The following is a 17934-nucleotide window of genomic DNA, read 5'->3' as shown; positions in this document are numbered from 1 at the left end:
AAGCCCGGATCACACTGTGGGAGCCTGAATCTGCTGCTCTTTAAAAAAAAAAAAAAAAAAAGCCCTCTCACACATCTGTCACCATAGAGATGGCCTCCAGGGAAGCGGCTGGAACCTACTGTCTACCCTAAGAGCTGAGAAATCCCTCCAGGACCATTTCTCGAACTTTTTGGACCCTGACCCACAGCAAGAAATAAAGTTTACAAGGTGACCCTGTACACTACATGTGACCTTTCTGAGACACAGATATGTAAGCATATAATACTATGTACTTATACATAAATATGAAATGTATAAAACTGAAACAAACCTTCACAAAATCAAGCTCCTCTTTACCACATTCCATGCAATCTAATATTTTCTATTATGACCTTTAAAAAAAAAAAAAAAAAACGTTGGTCTCAACCCATTAAACTGATTTTACTCCCCATTAAAGTGTCTGGACTTGAAGACTGAACACAACTCTGGGAAAAACAGGAGGGCCTCTTCTCCTTGAAAAAAATATCGTATTGTATTGTACTGTATTTTAGACAGAGAGTGTGAGCAGGGGAGAGGGGTAGAGAGAGAAAGAGAGAAAAATCTTAAGCAGGCTCCACGCTCAAGGGAGCCCGATTCGGGGCTCGATCCCACGACCCTGGGTTCGTGACCTGAGCCGAAATCAAGAGTGAGACGCTTAACCAACTGAGCCACCCAGGAGCCCCCCAAAAACGTAAAACTCACTCATAAGACTAACCTCTTCACAAAGCAAAATCCCGCTAAGCACATGAATGGGGAGGAAGGGGGGAGTAGAGGGGAGGAAGAGCTTGCATCGAGCAATGGCTGTTCCCAAGGGTCCCCGACCCTGCTCCTTGCTTTGCTCTGGATGCGGGAGCTCAAGGGTGCTCCCCTTCCACCTCCGATGGCTCCTTCTGTTGCTGGCCGGCATCAAGCATGGCCACGCACAGGGCTGGTCTTCAATCAACCTTGTTCACCAGAACGAAGCACGGCCTCACCGCACCTCCACGGGACGAACTTCCTACGACACGCACAGGCAGAAAAGTCAACACCGTGCTGCCCACCCCACGTCGGGGTTTTCAAATCTCCAAATATCCTATCTGTGTATCAGATACACTACAAACTCCTGGCAGACGGGAAGTCTGATTAATTTATTTTTTAACTGAAGGTACACAGATACTCTCTTTACAGGAATTTTTTCATGACAAGGAGAACAGAACAATCCAATTTCAAACTACCCTCCGCCCAGTCTTTCAGCTTTTTCAAGCAGCCCGTGAAATCTCGCCACCTCCTCCTCCAGGCAGCTCTCGGATGGATCGGGACAGCTAAGGAGCTCTTTGGACCCTGTACCATGGTAACATGAAACTCTATAATGACTCCCTTCCGCAATCGCTGTTCCCAAAAAATGCAAACACTGCCTCTCTATATCTGTAATTACTGCTTGGCCGGGTGTCGGCGTTGGAAACCGCGTCACAGAAAAAAAGTTAGCATAAGCATCCCATAGTCCAAATTAGTAAGTTATAAGGGTTCATTTTCTCCCCCGATTTTTTTCCCAGGTACACTTCTTGTTGTCCTCTGCTAAATGGAACAAACGCTGGATCTCTCCATTTACGTCAGTGCACAGAGAGACCTCTCCCCTCTTCTCCACGGCTTCCCTGAGCTCATCGGGGTCACGACTAGGCCTGCCGCCCGTCGGTGCCCTGAAAACCTGGAATGTGTGCATCAAGGGAAAAACAAGTGCCTCCTACCCATGATGAGATCTCAGCAAGAGCCTGGACAGACCCCCGGCTGACAGCACGGATCTGTGAGTTCTCTGACGGCATATGCCAGACCACGTGCTGTTATGATATTTTTTTTTTCTTGGGGAAAGAGACTCATTTGCACGCAACTCCCAATGAGTACTGGTGCAAAAGAGCTTAAGAACCACCACCGCCAAATTCCTAGGAAGTTGGCAGAGGCCCTCCGGAGACTGCCCTTAACTCTGCAATACGGAGGCCCACTTTCTGCCACATACACCTCCTCAGAGCACATCAACTACTTTCTCCCAAGCAGTCATTTCTTCCTTGACCCCCGGGCCTTTGCATTGCCTCTTCGGGTGAAGGCCTACTCCTTCAATACCCAACGATTAACACATACGTAATTACTGAGCACCTGATAGGAACGAAGCACCTCCGAGGATTCAGCTAAGAGCAAGATGGACAAGATCTTCTTCCTCATGCTCCAAGAGACATCTTCCAATTCCCAACCGCCCCCCTCTGGCTAATAAACCCCCTTCTTGTACTCCGTTCACATCCCTTTTATGCTCGTCTTGTATTTTTAGCATGGGTGCCTGGCACCTTCACTAACCATTAGCTCCCTGAGGACAGAGACCCTGTCCCATTCACGCTGGCATATTCCTTCCTGTCCCATTCCCACCCCACTCCATTCGGAACGGTAGACTCTTTCACCCAGGAGGCCCTGTACAGATGTGCATCAATGAACAGATGCCGATGGAGTAGTGCGTTATCTAAGCAGCAAAGACCGGTCCGCCGGGGACAAGCCTTGCTCGCCAACGTGGGGTCCAGGGAACACGAGAGGTGGCCCACGCAGCAGAAAATACACAGGGCCTCTGTTCTTGAGACGGTCTGTGGCTCTCCTTCCAGCCACTCATCTTTTAAATTGTGTTTCTGGTCACAGCAGTCGGAAAGTCAACTCCAAGCGAACACATCCAGCTGACATACCTCCTAGACTGTCAACACGGATGAAGAGCAGACCTGCACAGACATTTTCAGCATCTAGGTGAGCTGAAGGAAGACATCCCACGATGCTTTAAAGATGTATCACCACGCTTTAAGAAGACAGCTGGCTACTCCAGCTACCCTGGCCATCTTTTCCAGCAACCTCTGCCAGCCCACTTCCAGAGCAGCACCTGAGCACAGCCATCTACCGCACAGCACGGCGGTGCCTCACGCAGCTGCCACTTTTGCTACCTGTCAGAACCAGACGAGGCATCAAGACTCATCAAGCATCAACACTACACTGCTGTTCTCCGTAATGCCACCAATGCCTTTGATACTGTTCAAGAAATGGCTGTAGCAGCTACCAAAGACATCTGGATACCGGACTTTGCCGTCCAACAAAGGTGCCGAGGTCAGAGAATGATCTATTCCCCAACACCGTTCAGTCCATAGACACTGGTGAAACCCAGCCCTGTTAGGTACCAGGAGCAACAGAAAAGAGGAGACCCAGTCCTCAACTGGATGCGAGTTATAGAGACAAGGTTAATACAGAAGAACCAACAATCCAACAACCGTGTTGGATGAGGCAAGTACAAGATCCATCAGGACGAAGAAGAAATGAGTAGGATGTCTGTATTTCCTTTTATTTGAAAATAGGGAGTTAAATCTTATTGTTATTTGACGTGTGAATCGACACCAGTGAATTCTTTCAATTTGTGTGTCCGGTGGTCACCGTCACTTAAGGTCCAGGGGGCATCCTGTGCCTGAGTAGGAGATCCGAACACAAAAGGATGGGCAGTGGTACCCCCAGCTGACTGTGTACTTTCATACAGTTTACATGTACCTGGGGAAGCAAATTTAAGGGTACCATCCTCCATACAACAAATAACAGCCCTCTGTAATGAGAGGGTGAGGGCTACAAATCATCTGACCACACGGTCACTGCTTATCTCACGGCAGAGTCCCTGAAAGAGGCGCTCAACTTAAAGAGGAATCACACGTATGTTTTTTTCAAGCAGAAAACATCACAGCTCCGAAATCTGCTGACCTCTTCTGCAGGGAGCGCCTGTCGGTAGAATGCCACTTAATGAATGTTTTTAAACAAGTATTTAATCTGTCCCTTCAAGGTAAAGGTGACATTTAAAAACTGGGTAAGAAAACCTTTACTTTTTGAAAGAGACTTCCGTCACAGAAAGAACATCTTAAAAGCAGGCGTTTGGAAATCGTTTCCACCATTATGTGACGACGTTACCGCGTTCAAGGTAAGGACGTCATCTCCAAAATGCCGTACCTACGCACACCCTTGCAACAGGATGTTCAAGCTGGGTTTAAAATGACCCAAGGAAATGAATGAAATGCAGCGTTTCAGGGGTCTTGAATCCATTTATGTTATAAGTTGCACCCATGATCGCCTCTTTATAAAGGGGTCTCTTTCAAAATACCCTGACTTCAACTAGGCCTTCAAACTGCTACGCTGCAAACATATGACACCACACGGTGACGTGCACTCAACCGAACGGTGCTTGCTAAAAAAGAATCCTCCTTGATCATTCATCCCGTTTAATTCTTCAACCACATCCACCTATCTCTGACACGTGCCAGGCACTGTTCCATGCTGTGGAAATACAGCAGTGAACGAAAGTGACAAAAGTCCCTGCTCTCGTGGAGCTCAGATTCCAGCAGGGAGAGAGGGAAAATACACGAAGTAACAGAAATATTACAGTGTGTTAAGTGGTGATGGCGCTCGGGAGAAAACACTGGAGGGTAGGGATACAGGAGGCACCAACAAACGTGTGGGTGCGGAGTGGGCACCGCAAGGGGGCTATCTGGTCACAGGCCCAAAGGAAGTAAGACTCTGCCGCAGGGCTATCTGGGAAAAAGCGTCCCAAATAGAAGGACCTAGAACAGGAAATGCCTAGCTTATCTGAGGGGCCGCAAAGAGGCCAGTGCGGCCAGAACAAAGTCAAAGAAGGAAGAGCCAGTAGGAGATAAGGACACAGAAGATCACGGAGGCGTGCATTTCCAACACGGGAGCCACTCGCCGCGGGAGGCTGTGGAGCCCAAGAAACAGAGCTAATCCAAACTGAGATGTGCCATGAGCGTGACTTCGTGCGAATAACCCTGTAATATCTACCAGAAGTGCAAGTATTTTTGACACACCGGGTTAATTAATTCTGTTTTAATTTTTTTTTAACGTTTATTCATTTTTGACAGAGAGAGAGAGAGTGCGAGTGGGGGAGGGGCAGAGAGAAAGTTTAGACACAGAATCCGAAGCAGGCCCCAGGCTCGGAGCTGTCAGCACAGAGCCTGACGCGGGACTCGAACTCATGAACGGCGATATGATGACCCGAGCCAAAGTCGGACGTTTAACCGACTGAGCCAGTCAGGCGCCCCGCGGGTTAATTATTAAAATGAATTTCACCTGTTTCCTTTTCCTTTTCCAACTTAGCTACCAGAAAATGTCAAATTACACGTGTGGCTCCCGTGCGTAACTCACATCATATTTCTGTTGGGCAGTGTTTATAAGCTACGGGGTCCTCTACACCACACCAACAACCACGGCTTTCGCTGAGCAAGACAAGGAGCTACTGCGCAGTTGGGAGTTTGGCAGGGCATGATGTGGCTTCTGTATCATGGGATCCTTCTGCCTACTGAGGATTATATAGCCTGTAAGGGGCAAAGAAGAAACAGGTGACAAATGATGGTGGCTTGCACAACAGCGAAGACAGTAGAAGCAGTTCTCATGGGTCACATTCTAGATATATTTGCAGGTAGAGTCAACAGGAGTTGCTGATGGACTGAGTGAGAAATGTACGAGAAAGAGCTAAGTCAAGCATGACCATAGGTATTCTGCATGAGCCACTGGAAGGACGGCATTCCCATAACCAAGACGGGAAACCACAGGAAGAATATATTTGAGTGGGAAAATCAGGAGTTCAGTTTTGGACTTGTAAGCATGAAATGCCTATTAACATCCAAGTTAAAAGGTTAAGTAGGCAGGTGGATACACACACAGCTCTATACTTCAGGAGAAGGGCTGGGCTTCAGACAAATAATGGGGGGGGGGGGTCACTAGCCTATAGATTTTTTAAACTTTTTATCATGGAAAATTCCAAACAAACAAACAAAAAAAAAACACCCAGAAGGAACAGTACAAGGAACCCCTAGGTACACATCACCCAGATCTAGCTGTTAACAACTCATGGTCAATCTTGTCTATCTCCCAGGATTACTTTGAAGCAAATTCTAGAAATCATTCATGCAGATTGTATTTCAAGCCATGGGTTGGGAGAGGGTGACAGAGAGAAACAGAGAAGATAGAGAGGAAGGGGCACATGTTTCGAGGTCAAGAGAAGAGATGCCACAAAAGAATAGCCAATGAGACAGGCACAAAACCAGAGATTCATGGCCTGGGAGACAAGGGAAGAAAGCGCTTCGAGGGAAAGGGTCCGACCAGATGTGCCCAACTGCCAGAGCTACTAGGACTGAGACAAAGAAGCCAGGGCTAGATTTAGAAACATGGTGGTCACGGCTGGCTTCGTCAAGACCACTTTCACCCAGAGTTGGGGGGAATCAAGAGAGGAAGTGAAGACTGCAAGGACCAAAGACTCTCTGGGGACAGAGAAAGGGGCAGGAACAGGAAGGGTTGGAGTCAAAGAAGACAGAAAGAACAGCACATGGAAGCAATCCAGTAGAAAGGGCGCACAACTGGCAATGCCAGGGGGAGAGGGAAGCTCTGCGAGAGCAGTAATGCCCTGAATGTGTGAAGGGGTGGGGACGGAGTGTGAGCTGCCCTCCACCAGGACCAGGAATGGCTCATGCTGGAGGAAGGCAGAGAATACACTGCAGCACAACTTCCTTTAATTCTTTTTATTTTGGGGGCGTCTGGGTGGCTCAGTCGGTTGAGCATCCAGCTTTGGCTCAGGGCATGATCTCACAGTTCGTGAGTTCGAGCCCTGCCTTGGGCTCTGTACGGACAGCTCCGAGCCTGAAGCCTGCTTCGGATTCTGTGTTCCCCTCTTTCTCTCTCTCTCTCTCAAAATAAACATTAAAAAAATTCTTTTTATTTTGTATTTTATAACATATATAATGTATTAGTATGGCAACGGCATACTGTATAGAAATTATAAACACACACACACAGCGATCCGTTCAAAAATTTTAACCAACATAGCCATACGATCAAAATAATTAAAGACTGCTTAATTGGAAATAATAAAAAAGTATTCTCAAACTCTAACCTATGAATCCTTCAGTGACAGGAATTATATATATCATGGTATATTTAATATACTCTATACTATTATCTTAAGTATACGACAAAATATCTAGGAGAGGTGAAAGAATACTAGTCTTTATATCTGGGAATACATTTAATTTATTAACGAAGATTTTTTTTTAAAGGCTCAGATGCTAATTCGTGAACCGCAGCGTAGCTGCATCCAAACTGCAAATGGAAGAAAAAAATACAAGAATCACAGACCATTCTCAAAATCAGAGGGTCACAGGGACCCAACACAGGTCTGATTATTATTTACACAGAGAGATGCACATAAGTTAATAGCTTTATTAGCAAGACAGACCCGAACAGTAGCATCACAGTCTGCTACTCAGGCAGCAAGGCTAGCCAGGACTCGACTGTGCGGCAAAGAAGAGAAAACTGGGAAAGTGAACCTACCTAGGCAGGTGACCTCATCAGACTGGACGAAAGTCCCCAAGCAGCCTGACCTTCACAGAGTCACAGAAACAGCCAACCTGCTCAAAGAACGTGTCGGCACCACTTGGTGTCTGCTGAGCCCTTCGACATTTCAGAGCACCTTCCAGATGTTTCATTCGGCCTCTCTACCACCCCCCAGGGAAAGCAGCCTCTCCATTTTAACTTGCTTAGAGATAAAGACTCAAGGCCACAAGTGTTCACGGATCCACGCCAAGTCCGTCGGCGATACTCCTAGACTCCCGGTCACGTGGCTATGAAAGATGCCTCCCACAGGAAACATACCCGACTTCTTGGATAGTTCTAGAAGCACTTCTTATCAGCCACATAAGTGACCACACAAGAACACGAATACCAAGCCCTAGAACACAGCAGATCTGACAGCACACAAGTGACCTCGTGGTCACCCAACTCAGCTGGGGTGAACACGTGGGGCAAGAGACAACAGGTGGACCCAAACCGCTCTCATGTGGTTGGACTGTAAGCTCCCAGGACGCTCTCTTTCCACAGCTGCATGCTCAGAGACCAGCAGAGCGCCTGGCACGAAGCAGGCTGTCCAGAAGCACTTACTGAAGGAGGGAATAAATGACTAGTTATATTAAACCACAAAGACAAAAAGACAAGAAGAATAATGAAGTACGCTCAGGAATCACAACACGGTTCAACAGAACTCAGGAAAGCTGTTGATGGCAGCTGAAGGGAGACAGAGCAGGGCAGCTAAATAAATCTAAAAGGCAGAACTGCAAAACATAAATTATTTTAAGCATGCCCATAATCTTTATTAACACACAACGTGAGATTAATCATCAACTAAATGAGATGTGTGGATCTTGTTTGGAACTGGATTCAAACAAAACTGTTAAAAACCTGAGACCGGCAGGGAAACGTAAACACGGGCTGGGGGTGGGGGTGGGGGGGAAACCAGTGATATTTCAGGGGGATACGACGACTGGGTTATGCTTTAAGAGAGCCACACTGGAGAATTTATGGATGGAACATGATGTTTGGGATCTGCTGTAAAAACAAAACAACAACAACAAAAAGATAAAGAATAGGTGGGTGGGATACAAATAAAATCAGGCTACATGTTGATTACGTGTTAAAGCTGAGTGACAGGAACGTGGGATGTTCTCACACTAACTGTATCTTCACATACATGTGCAATTTCCATGGTAAGAATTTTAGAGGGTAACCATCATCTCAAACTACAGCTAATTTCCCCACATCTGCCCCACTGCAGAGAAATGTGGTATCATGGGGGTCGTACCCGGACACGGTCTTTTGAAGAGCCACAGAATGGGGCTGAGACGTGTCTTTTCTGTCACTGCCATCGTGTGCATCTGGGACTCACCTGCTTCAGCTCTGCTTTCTCTCACAGTTCCCACTCTCCCTCCCCAGTCTTACCCTTCCCTGCTACCCACCCCCGCCCCCCCCCCCGCCCGGCCCTCTGCTTTCTCCGATGGTGTGGGCTGCCGCTGTCCTGCCACCTTGTCCTAGGTCATTCTCCTCCCTTCCCATGGTCCCCTGAGGCCCAAGGATTCCCATTCCCACAGGGCGTTCCCTCTTTCTTTAACTGCACCCACACCACCAGGAGGCCCTGGAACATCCCGTCTTCCCCCAAACCGGCCACGCTTGCTGCCGTGAGCTCCCCTCTTCCTCCACTTGCCTACTCAGATACCTCCCGCACACTTCCGGGACGCACCAAACCAGGACGGGTCAACCAATTAAGCACGTGCACACCTACAAGTGTGTCAAGCACGGTACCCCACGCCAGGATGACGGCAACGAACAAGAGAGATCCGGATACGCTCTCTAGAAGCCTAGATTCCAGTGCAGATCATATTGAAATGGGTTCAACGGTCCCTGTGCCTTTCAGACCAGACTGTGAATTCTTTCTTTGCCTTGGCAGCCTCTGAGCTTCATACAGTGCCCCACGCGTAACAGACCCTTAATAAATATCTGGTGAACAAATATTTCCCCAAGTCAGTGCACCAGTGTCAATATCGGGTCAAGTCCAAGCAGGACAGGGTCACCCTAAGCTCTACAAATGAAAGGTATTTAGAGAGGGCTTTTGACGAGGACCCTTTCTTTTTTCTTTCTTGGGGGGATGAGAACAGTCAGAGAGCCAGCGTCTGGGGACAATGTGCGGAGGGAGGTGTGAAGGAAGACTCCTAGGGCCAGGCTTACCAGTACCGGCTAAAAGCAGCTCTGAGTGTGCTCAGCTTCTGGCTTGCTATTCTGGGTTGTCTGCTCCCTCCTCCCACTGCCAGCCTCCTCCCTTCCAGCTGCAATGGGAATAAACCTCAGTCACCCCCACCCCCCAACGCCGTCCCCAGGACGTGGTTTCCTCTGGCCACGAGAGTGTCTCACTTCCTATCCCAACACAGACCAGCAGTGATGCAACTGCTGTGCGGCTGTCCTGTAGTAGGGAGGGGGGAAGGGGGTGGCTTGTCCTGTTCCCAACCAAGAATTTCACCAAGACTCTGGTTTGAGGACCGGGTCAAAAGGGTGGAAACCTGGACACAAGAGGACACCGTAAGTGTTGGCCGCAAGAGCCGTGAATGCTAATTCCGGACCCAAGCCAGCGCAGATGCACACCCTACGAACCCCAAGCCAGAGGGCCTTGTTCTGACAGAGTGGATGAGTGCCAGGCTCAGGCAGACAAACTAGGCTCGGCTGCAGGATCTCTCTGCAAATGCATCTCTAAGGGCCCTGGCACTAAAAGGGGCTGTGAGGCTGGAAGTCACAAATCAAAGGCATCGAGGGAAATATGAAATATGAAAATGAAAGGGATTTCCCAGATACAGGGTGGCTATCTTTGGGTTGATTCCAGTAATCTACTGTCTCAACTGCCATATCATCCTCTCATGGGATAACACAGTAAGGCCCGATGCAGAATCTTCAAGAACCATAGGACTCTGAAACGGCCACAGTTAAGCATCTCAGTGGAGATCTAAGCACTTTGTTGGTCTACGGCACAGTTTTTCGTAGAGGGCAGGACAGTGTATTTCGGGACTGCGGGTCATACGGTTTTCGTTGCACCACTCAACTATACCAACCTAGCGGGAAAGCAGCCATAGACGATACATAAACAATGGGCACGTCTGGGTTCCAATAAAACTTTATTTACAAAAGCAGGCATCTGACCTATGGGCTGTAGCCTGCCAACTGCTTGGTGACTGGGAAAACCTGCTCTTCCCGCATTTCCACATTCCCAAGAGGGACAAGGGCCACACTGCCTCTGGAGGGCGCCCACCCACTTTGGAGACAGGGGTTTACCCTAGAGAGCCGGCCTCCATTTCTGCTACTCCTTCCCACAAAGCATCAGAGAAATCTGCGCAGCTCGGTCAAAACGCCTGCCCGGCACCAGAAACCTGGGCAGAGGTGGAGAAAGCTTTGGATGTCAAATCCGAAGGCTTTGGACATGGAAGAAACCAGACCGCTCAGACTAGACACTAAGTCCTGGAAACGGAAGTGCCTCACCCGAGACCACGTAGCTGGCAGAAGCCTCCTGGCGCTCTGTGCAGTGCTCTTACTCCTCTAGAGTGATGACTGGGAAGGAACCAGAACAGTCTTGCTGGTGGAGGCTAATTAAAGACCGATGGCTCGTGGCTATAGCAGGCACAACTTGGGGCCTCTCAGCAATCTATAAGTGAATGGCACAGCAAAGGTCAAGGAGAACGAGTGGAGAAGTAAGTGTACATACCTATCTTTCCAGGACATAGCCTCCTGGACATAGTTACTAGGGAGAAGAAAACTTAAACAGAAACCTGAACTTCAAAAAGGGGTGTGGTTTGATAGAAGACGTGTGTGCTCATTAGCAGAAACAGGTCCAGCAGTCTGGGCGGGCGCTGGGATCATAAACAGGTACAAGATATACAGCCTCGCCCAATTCTAGGCTGATGCCCAGGGCCCTGGGCTCACTCTCCCTGCATACGTTCTCAGCGACCTACACCTTCGAGGCTTGGTAATGCAATTTCCTATAAGTTCTCTTCCCAGAATTGGCTTCCACTGCAAACTCTATTTGCCTGACCCTAAACATTTCAATTTGGACGGCCGTGGTCTTGAAGGCAGGTCGCCTAACATCAGATCAAACACGATGTTCCTGTAAAGAAGTCTGAATCCGGGTTTTTCTGTCAATCGCTAAGGCTCAAAATTTTAGCACCTTCTCTTCCCCACGACCTAGCCACAAGCCAAAGTGGCTCTCTGAAAGACTCTTCCCTCTGCATTCCCTCAGGCTCCACCCTAATCCATCACTTCCAGTCTGGAACACCACCAGTCTCCTCGCCTGGAGTCCCAGATTCCAGGCTTGTAACAAAGCCAGGCTGATCTTCCCCTATATACCCACCTTCCTCCTATCCACTGCAATTTCTCCAAGGTCAAGGGCCAGTCCTGTCTTCCCAGCTCCCAGAACCTTACCGAACGTGGTAGGAACCCAGTTCCTGCTAAATGAATGAACCCTGGTTTTCATCGGGAGCTGAGACCCCCAAAAAGACCTTGAGGCCCTTCTATTCCCTATTTATGGGAAGCCTAGGCTGCTAGGCTCTGCGGGCCCTCACCCACTATTCCCACCCCCAGGTCCTACCACCCCAGAAACAAGCGCCATCTAGCTGATCAGTGCCCGACCCTCCTCGTGCGCCAGTCATTCCTGCATCCACGTCTCTGCCCACGCTCTGCCCGCCCTGCCCTGCAATGACGTCCGTGCCCTTCCCCCTCCTTCCACTCCAACTCCTGCGCAACTGCCGAGCTCTGGGGGAGATAAGGGATGCTGGAAGGGGCAAGATGATTAAAACACTGGGGAATGGGGGGCCTGATGGGGATACACTGGGGTCTCTGATCCCTGGAGCCATCAACCTCCCAATGGGTCGCAGGCGATTAGAGAAGGAAGAGGCGGGAGGAGGAGCTAGATTTTTCCACTGAACGAAAGGCATGATTTTCATCACTGCTTCTGTTGCCCTGGTAACCAGGGACAGCCCAGTGGAGAGTACAGTAAAAGAACACCATGTTTATCTTTGCCGTCTGATCCACTTCCCCGTACACCCTTCCCTGACCATCCCCCAGCTCCTAGGCCTGCTCCAAATTTCTCCTAAGGCCACTACCATCCTTCTAATCACTTCTGCTCGTAAACCCCAAAGCACAGTTAATCTCTGCCTCTCTCTCTCCAACCCTATGTACCACGTATTCTTCTGTCACATCCCAGGGGTCATCTCACCACACCCATCGGCCATGCCAGGGGGCCCCAAGAACCGATGCTGACCTCAAAACGCAAGAAGGGCATCCACTCCACCAGACAGTTCTCTGGACAAGGGGGCCTAGAGAAGCAAGAAGGTGAGGAGGCCGCCTGGCCAACTCCTCTTTCTGAGCCCCAGAGGAAGCTGGTGTGGATGGGTCCGGTTCTCCCATCCCTCCCTCCTACGCCGGGGATCCGGAGGAGGAGCCAAGTTGAGGAGAAGGTCCACCCCAAAGCTTCCACAGATCCTGCCTCCCACAGGGACACAGTGTCGGCGTGACCCGAGAGCGGAGACACAGCGCTTGCCCTGGGAGATTATATAAGCGTTATATAACATGGTGGCACCAATAAGCACATAGCCACAGTTGTTGAGTGCCAGGGACAGGCCAGGGGTGGAACCAAACCCAAGGGGCTGGAGGTAAAGGCTTTCACCACCAATGCCAAAGCTGGCTGCCCCGGCCCTGTCTATACCCGCTCCTTCCACCCCAGAGGACACAGAGAGAGACTTGCCTGGCTCTGCATTCTTCTTCCCACGCTGGGCAGCAGGGAGGGGCTGGAGCACCATCATCACTCACCCTGGCCCAGGGCAGCCTCCGTCCGTGTGGCCCAAGGTGCCGGGCTGTCCTTCCCACACGGGAGCAGCAAGGGGGCTGTGGTCCCCGGAGGGGCAGCGGGGCGCGTGAGCCAGCAGCCCCCTCCTCTCTGTCCTTGCACCAGAACGTGTTTGTTTGGGGAACAAGTGCTGCAGCAGCTCCAGGATTGGCTGGGCCAGCCGTCCCTCTGCTCTGTCATTTGCAGTTCCTCTAAAAAAAAAAAAAAAAAAAAAAAAAAAAAAAAACCAAAAAACAAAAAACCCCCCAAAAACAAAACAACAACAACAACAAAAAAACAAAAACAAAACAAAATAAACCGAAAGGGAAAGAAAAAAGAAATAAGCACATGTGGCAAACGCCGAATCCGGAATTTTGGTCTGTGGCTCTGAACAAAGCTGGAGGGGGTTGGGGCGGGGGGGGGGGGGGAGTCCTAAGGACATTACCCTGTTTCCCTACAGACCCCACCTCCCACCACTTATGAACACGGGCTGAAGGTCTGGAGACTTCCCCTCACCTCCCGCCCCCCAAAACCCCTATCTCTGGAGCTGACTCAGTTGCTGCAGCTCCTTCAACCGAGGGCTTTCTCACCAAACCCCCCACCACCCCGGCCTCTGCAGAGTGCTCGGAGTATGCGGCTCCCGGATATGCACGCGGGAGCCAGGCGGCGGCTGGGGGCAGTTCGGGGCAGTTCGGGGCCAGGTGTTCGTCAAACTCCTCCACCCTCACCACCTCACCCACTTTATTAATTTGGGGGGTGGGGGTGGGGGGGGCTGATCGGAGCCAGAGCCCAGTGGCACCTCCGGCAGCCTGCCCTCTCTCCCGAGCCATGCCTCTGGCCTTCCCGCCGCCTCCTCCACACGCACCTCCGCGCCCCCTGAGGAAGGGGGGAGAAAGAAATACGCATTAATATCACGAGCCTCGGCGCACCAGCCCTCGCCCCCTCAACCACCTGTCTCTGCGCTCTCCCTCCCCCACTGCCTTCCTCAACTCCGGGCGCCCCCTCTGCAGCAAAGGGGCACCACGCCCACTGCGGAGCGGAGAAACGCAAGGTGGGAGCGGGCAGGGGCTGCCGCGCCGGGGCCAGGGGGCTGCTCCGCCACCTCCCCCGCCCAGCCAGCCCTGGCCCCAGAGCCCGGGGGCCGACCGGGGCTGCTCGGGCCGCGATCCGCTCCTACCCACGCGGCCAGGGCAGCAGCACCCGGAGGCCGCGCCGCAGCGGGGGTGGGGCGCGAGCCGAGCACGGCCAGCCAACCACCCCCCCTCGCCCGGCATCGCCCCCGGGGACCCCCTCCCTGCCCCGGGGCCCTCGGACAGCGTCCGCAGGCCTGGCGCGCTGTGACTCCCCCCCCCCCCCACCTCCTCCACTCCCCGACACCCTGACGGGGTCCCGCTCTCACCTCCGGCCGGCCTCCTCCCTCTCGGGGGACCGCTCAGTCCACCTCGCAGCCCCCGAGCGCCCGGCGGGAGGCGCGCGATGCGCAGCCGCTGCGGACCCCGGCTCCGCCGCGGCCGCTTCCCGGGAGTGTGAGCTCAGCCCGCCCGCGCGCCCGCGCTTCCCACGCTCGGTGCCCGGCGCCGCGCCACCCAGCGGCCGCGGCGGGCACGGCACGCTCGCGTCCGGGAAAATCTGCCGCAGCCCTGCCGACGGGTTGGGAAATTCCCAGAATTTGACCGAAGCCTTGCTGTGGGGCGGTGGAGGGGGCGGGGGGTGGGGGGGACCTGCCGGGCCCACTGACTGTCTCCAGATTTAGGGCGGAATGACTCCCTTCCCACCCTCTCTCCAAAGGCGATTCAGAGTTTTTGCATGATTCCCGAATTCTTCCTCCCCTGCTCCTCGGTCCTTGCCTCCTTTATTTCTCCTAGGGCAGTGGAGACCCTGGTGCCAGTGGTGACTGCTCTTGTAAAATGGGGGTGGGAAATCGGGGGGTGGCAAAGGGCAGGAAGCTCGTGAGGCTAGCATTCCAAGGCCTCCTTGGGCCTATAGAGAGATCCCAGGTATGCACCGGTCATTCCCAACCGTGCTTGTTTCACACACACACACACACACACACACACACACACACACACACACACGCCTCCAGCCCACCTGTGAATTCTAATTCGGGAGAATTAGAGTGCTGTTTTCTAAACTTTTCTCAGATCCAGCCCCTTCCGAGAATTGGAGGAGAGGTGTGGGCCCTCTCTCCAGAATAGTCCATGTGCATACATACGCAATTTGGGATAGTCAGGGCATTCGCAGACTTCTCAAAATGCCCTGAGCATCAGTTTAAGAACCGTCTCTGCAGATACCCTAAGACAGCAGGATTCCCAGCTGGTGATTACCTGCACCCGCTGCCATCTTTGACCATGCTGTTTCCTCCTTTAGAATATCTCCTTTGCCCCCCAATCTCACATTTCTGCCTATAGAAATTCCATCTTTCCTTTAAGAGCAACTCGGATACCTTTTCCCCTGATTTCCCCCATTCAGAAGGAATGGCTTTCTGGGAGCATGTTCTTTATGACATTTATGGCCATTAATACTATCCACACGGATGGATCTGTAGTTATTTTCGTAGTTAGTTGTCTTCTTGGTCCTTCTAGATAGTAAACTCTTTTAAGATCAGTTTCCCCCTTGGCAACTACTAATATGCCTTATACGGTCTGCCCTTGACAAACAGCTCTTAAAAACCAAAGAAAAGGAAGTTGGGTTGAAAGACTAGAAGGCCCACAGGAAACCCAGGGAGATGAATCCTGTCACTCCAGAGGAACGGGATGCCGTTCCACCTCCTGAGGCTGCACCATCAACATATGCCATGTGCACACCTCAGTGCCTGGCCAATGGAATTCTCAAGTTGGCAGGATCTTTTCACCCATTCCTCATCCTCTGGACAAGACAGCCATAATTTAAAGGTTCTTGGCAAAGTTGGGATACAAGTTCATGCAGAATATACCTGATAGAAAGCAGATATTCTGCCCCTAATGTCCCCTTTTCCAACAAGGACACCACCATTCACCAGTCACACAAGCTAATGCCATCCTTGACTCTTTCCTCTCACTTGCCTCTCTCCATGCACATTCCCCATCAATCACCACTTCTTGGTTTTGATTGCTAAATCTATTTCAAAGATTGCCCTTCTCTCCATCCTATGATCCCATCTGGAGCTCAGACCAGCATTATTTCTTGCCTGAATTTCTGCATGTGTCCCCGTCTAGCTGGTCTACCTGCCTCCAGGCTTGCCCAGCTCAGATCTAGCGTCCACATCCCAGCGAGAAAAATCTTCCTAGGTTCCCAATCGTTTCCCTGCTTAAAGCCTTAGGTAGCTCCACATTATCCTAAGGATAAAGTCCAAACTCCTCTACTCGCTTGCTAAGCATTCAAAATCTGGACTCAGCTGACTTTCCAGTCTCTCTCTCATCACTTTCCCTCTTACCTTTTATGCTTCAGTAGTCCCAAACACCATGCCCTTTCCCACCTTGAGCTGAGAATGCCCTTCCCTGGATTTTTATGAGGCTATGCCCTACTCACTCTTCAGATTTCCTTAAGGTCTCCTCCTATATCACCTCTCCTCCTATATCGCTCTCCTTCTCACACAGTATTGTTCCTCACACATATGAGGTCTGCCTTCTCTGCCGCACTAGGAGCTCTGCAAAGTGTCCTCGCTACCTGACTCTATGTAGAAAGGCAACACATATTTATTGAATGAATGAAAGCTTTGAACATGACACATACCCCAGAGGAGAGACTCTAGGGCAAATGCCGTGGTGCTGCGTGGTCTGAAAGTCAGACGTGGTAGGGCCAGGCATTCTGCTTTTGAATAATAGCACCGCTCACTGTTTTCAAGTGAATTTCAATCCTTCTGTGTCTTTGATTTCCTCAACTGAAAACTAGGGATAATAATCCTGAGGGTGTTGAGGATCTAAAGGTTGGCAGAGATATATATGAAAGCACTCTGTAATTGTGAAGTTCTCTCTGTATATATAATAGTAGTGTTGTATTACTGCACTGGATCCTCGCAATAACATTTGGGGGTAGGCAGCTGACATTTCCTATTTTGCATATGAGGAAACTGAAGGTGGATAATGTAAAGCAATTTGCCTAAGGTCACCTAGCTAGTTGTCAGGGCATAGACGCTGGTCACTTGCTCCTAAGCCCAGGCTCTCTCCACACATCCGTCACCACTGCCCCTCCCTCTCACCCACAAAGCAGAAAGCACTGTTGGGACACAGACCTATTGACATCCTGAGGATCAGGCAGGACAGTGTCACCGCTTACCGTTTCTGAAAGGGTTTCTTAGGGAGGGTTGCCGGTAGAAAGTGAGCTATACAACAAGTATTAGGGCAGGAAGGAGTGGGGGTAGGGAGCAATTGACCTTGAGGCTGACCCCGTACTCTCCATCTCTGGCCCTTCTGCCACTCTAGAGGGTTGTCCCAATTGACAGCTCCCCTTTACCACATAGTTGGACCCCTGAGAGTTCTGAGGTCCCCCCAAAGCTGGAAACCTTCCATCACCTCCATGTTTCCAATTCTGTCTGCGGTGCAAATATTTACTGAAGTCTCGCTAAGTGCTTTGTCACTGCCTCGGGAAGACTGGCCGCGTGACTTAACCTCTCCGAGCCACAGTTTCCCCGCTCTGCAAAATGGGATTGGTAATAGCCTGTCACACGGCTTTTGTAAGGATGAAACAAGATAACCTAGCAGCTGCCGGTG

At 50.9% G+C, this 17934-nt stretch overlaps 1 protein-coding gene across 1 annotated transcript; it reads right to left on the bottom strand.

Moving 5' to 3' along the window:
• Positions 1-10530: 10530 nt before the first annotated feature.
• LOC131495551 (uncharacterized) lies at positions 10531-15586 on the bottom strand. The gene is made up of 7 exons (XM_058700557.1): positions 15571-15586; positions 14646-14886; positions 13231-13458; positions 11774-11870; positions 11196-11276; positions 10909-11071; positions 10531-10799 (listed from the first exon to the last, which is right to left on the bottom strand). The coding sequence occupies exons 1-6, from the start codon at positions 15584-15586 to the stop codon at positions 10958-10960; spliced, it is 777 nt and encodes a 258-aa protein (XP_058556540.1). The 3' UTR covers positions 10531-10799; positions 10909-10957.
• Positions 15587-17934: the final 2348 nt, after the last annotated feature.

Source organism: Neofelis nebulosa, chromosome 15 (assembly GCF_028018385.1).
Source record: "Neofelis nebulosa isolate mNeoNeb1 chromosome 15, mNeoNeb1.pri, whole genome shotgun sequence".
NCBI classification, from domain to species: Eukaryota; Metazoa; Chordata; class Mammalia; order Carnivora; family Felidae; genus Neofelis; species Neofelis nebulosa.
This window is presented reverse-complemented; position numbering and strand designations above follow the sequence as displayed.

Bases quoted from the DNA above. Each gene is read 5' to 3' on its own strand.
- LOC131495551 (XM_058700557.1), bottom strand. The intron at 11,871-13,230 runs GTGAGTGATGAT...TCATTCATTTAG, and splicing joins GGAGGCTGCCCTGGGCCAGG to CAGGAACTGGGTTCCTACCA. The intron at 11,277-11,773 runs GTGGGTATATAG...TTATGATCCCAG, and splicing joins TTGCAGTGGATAGGAGGAAG to CGCCCGCCCAGACTGCTGGA.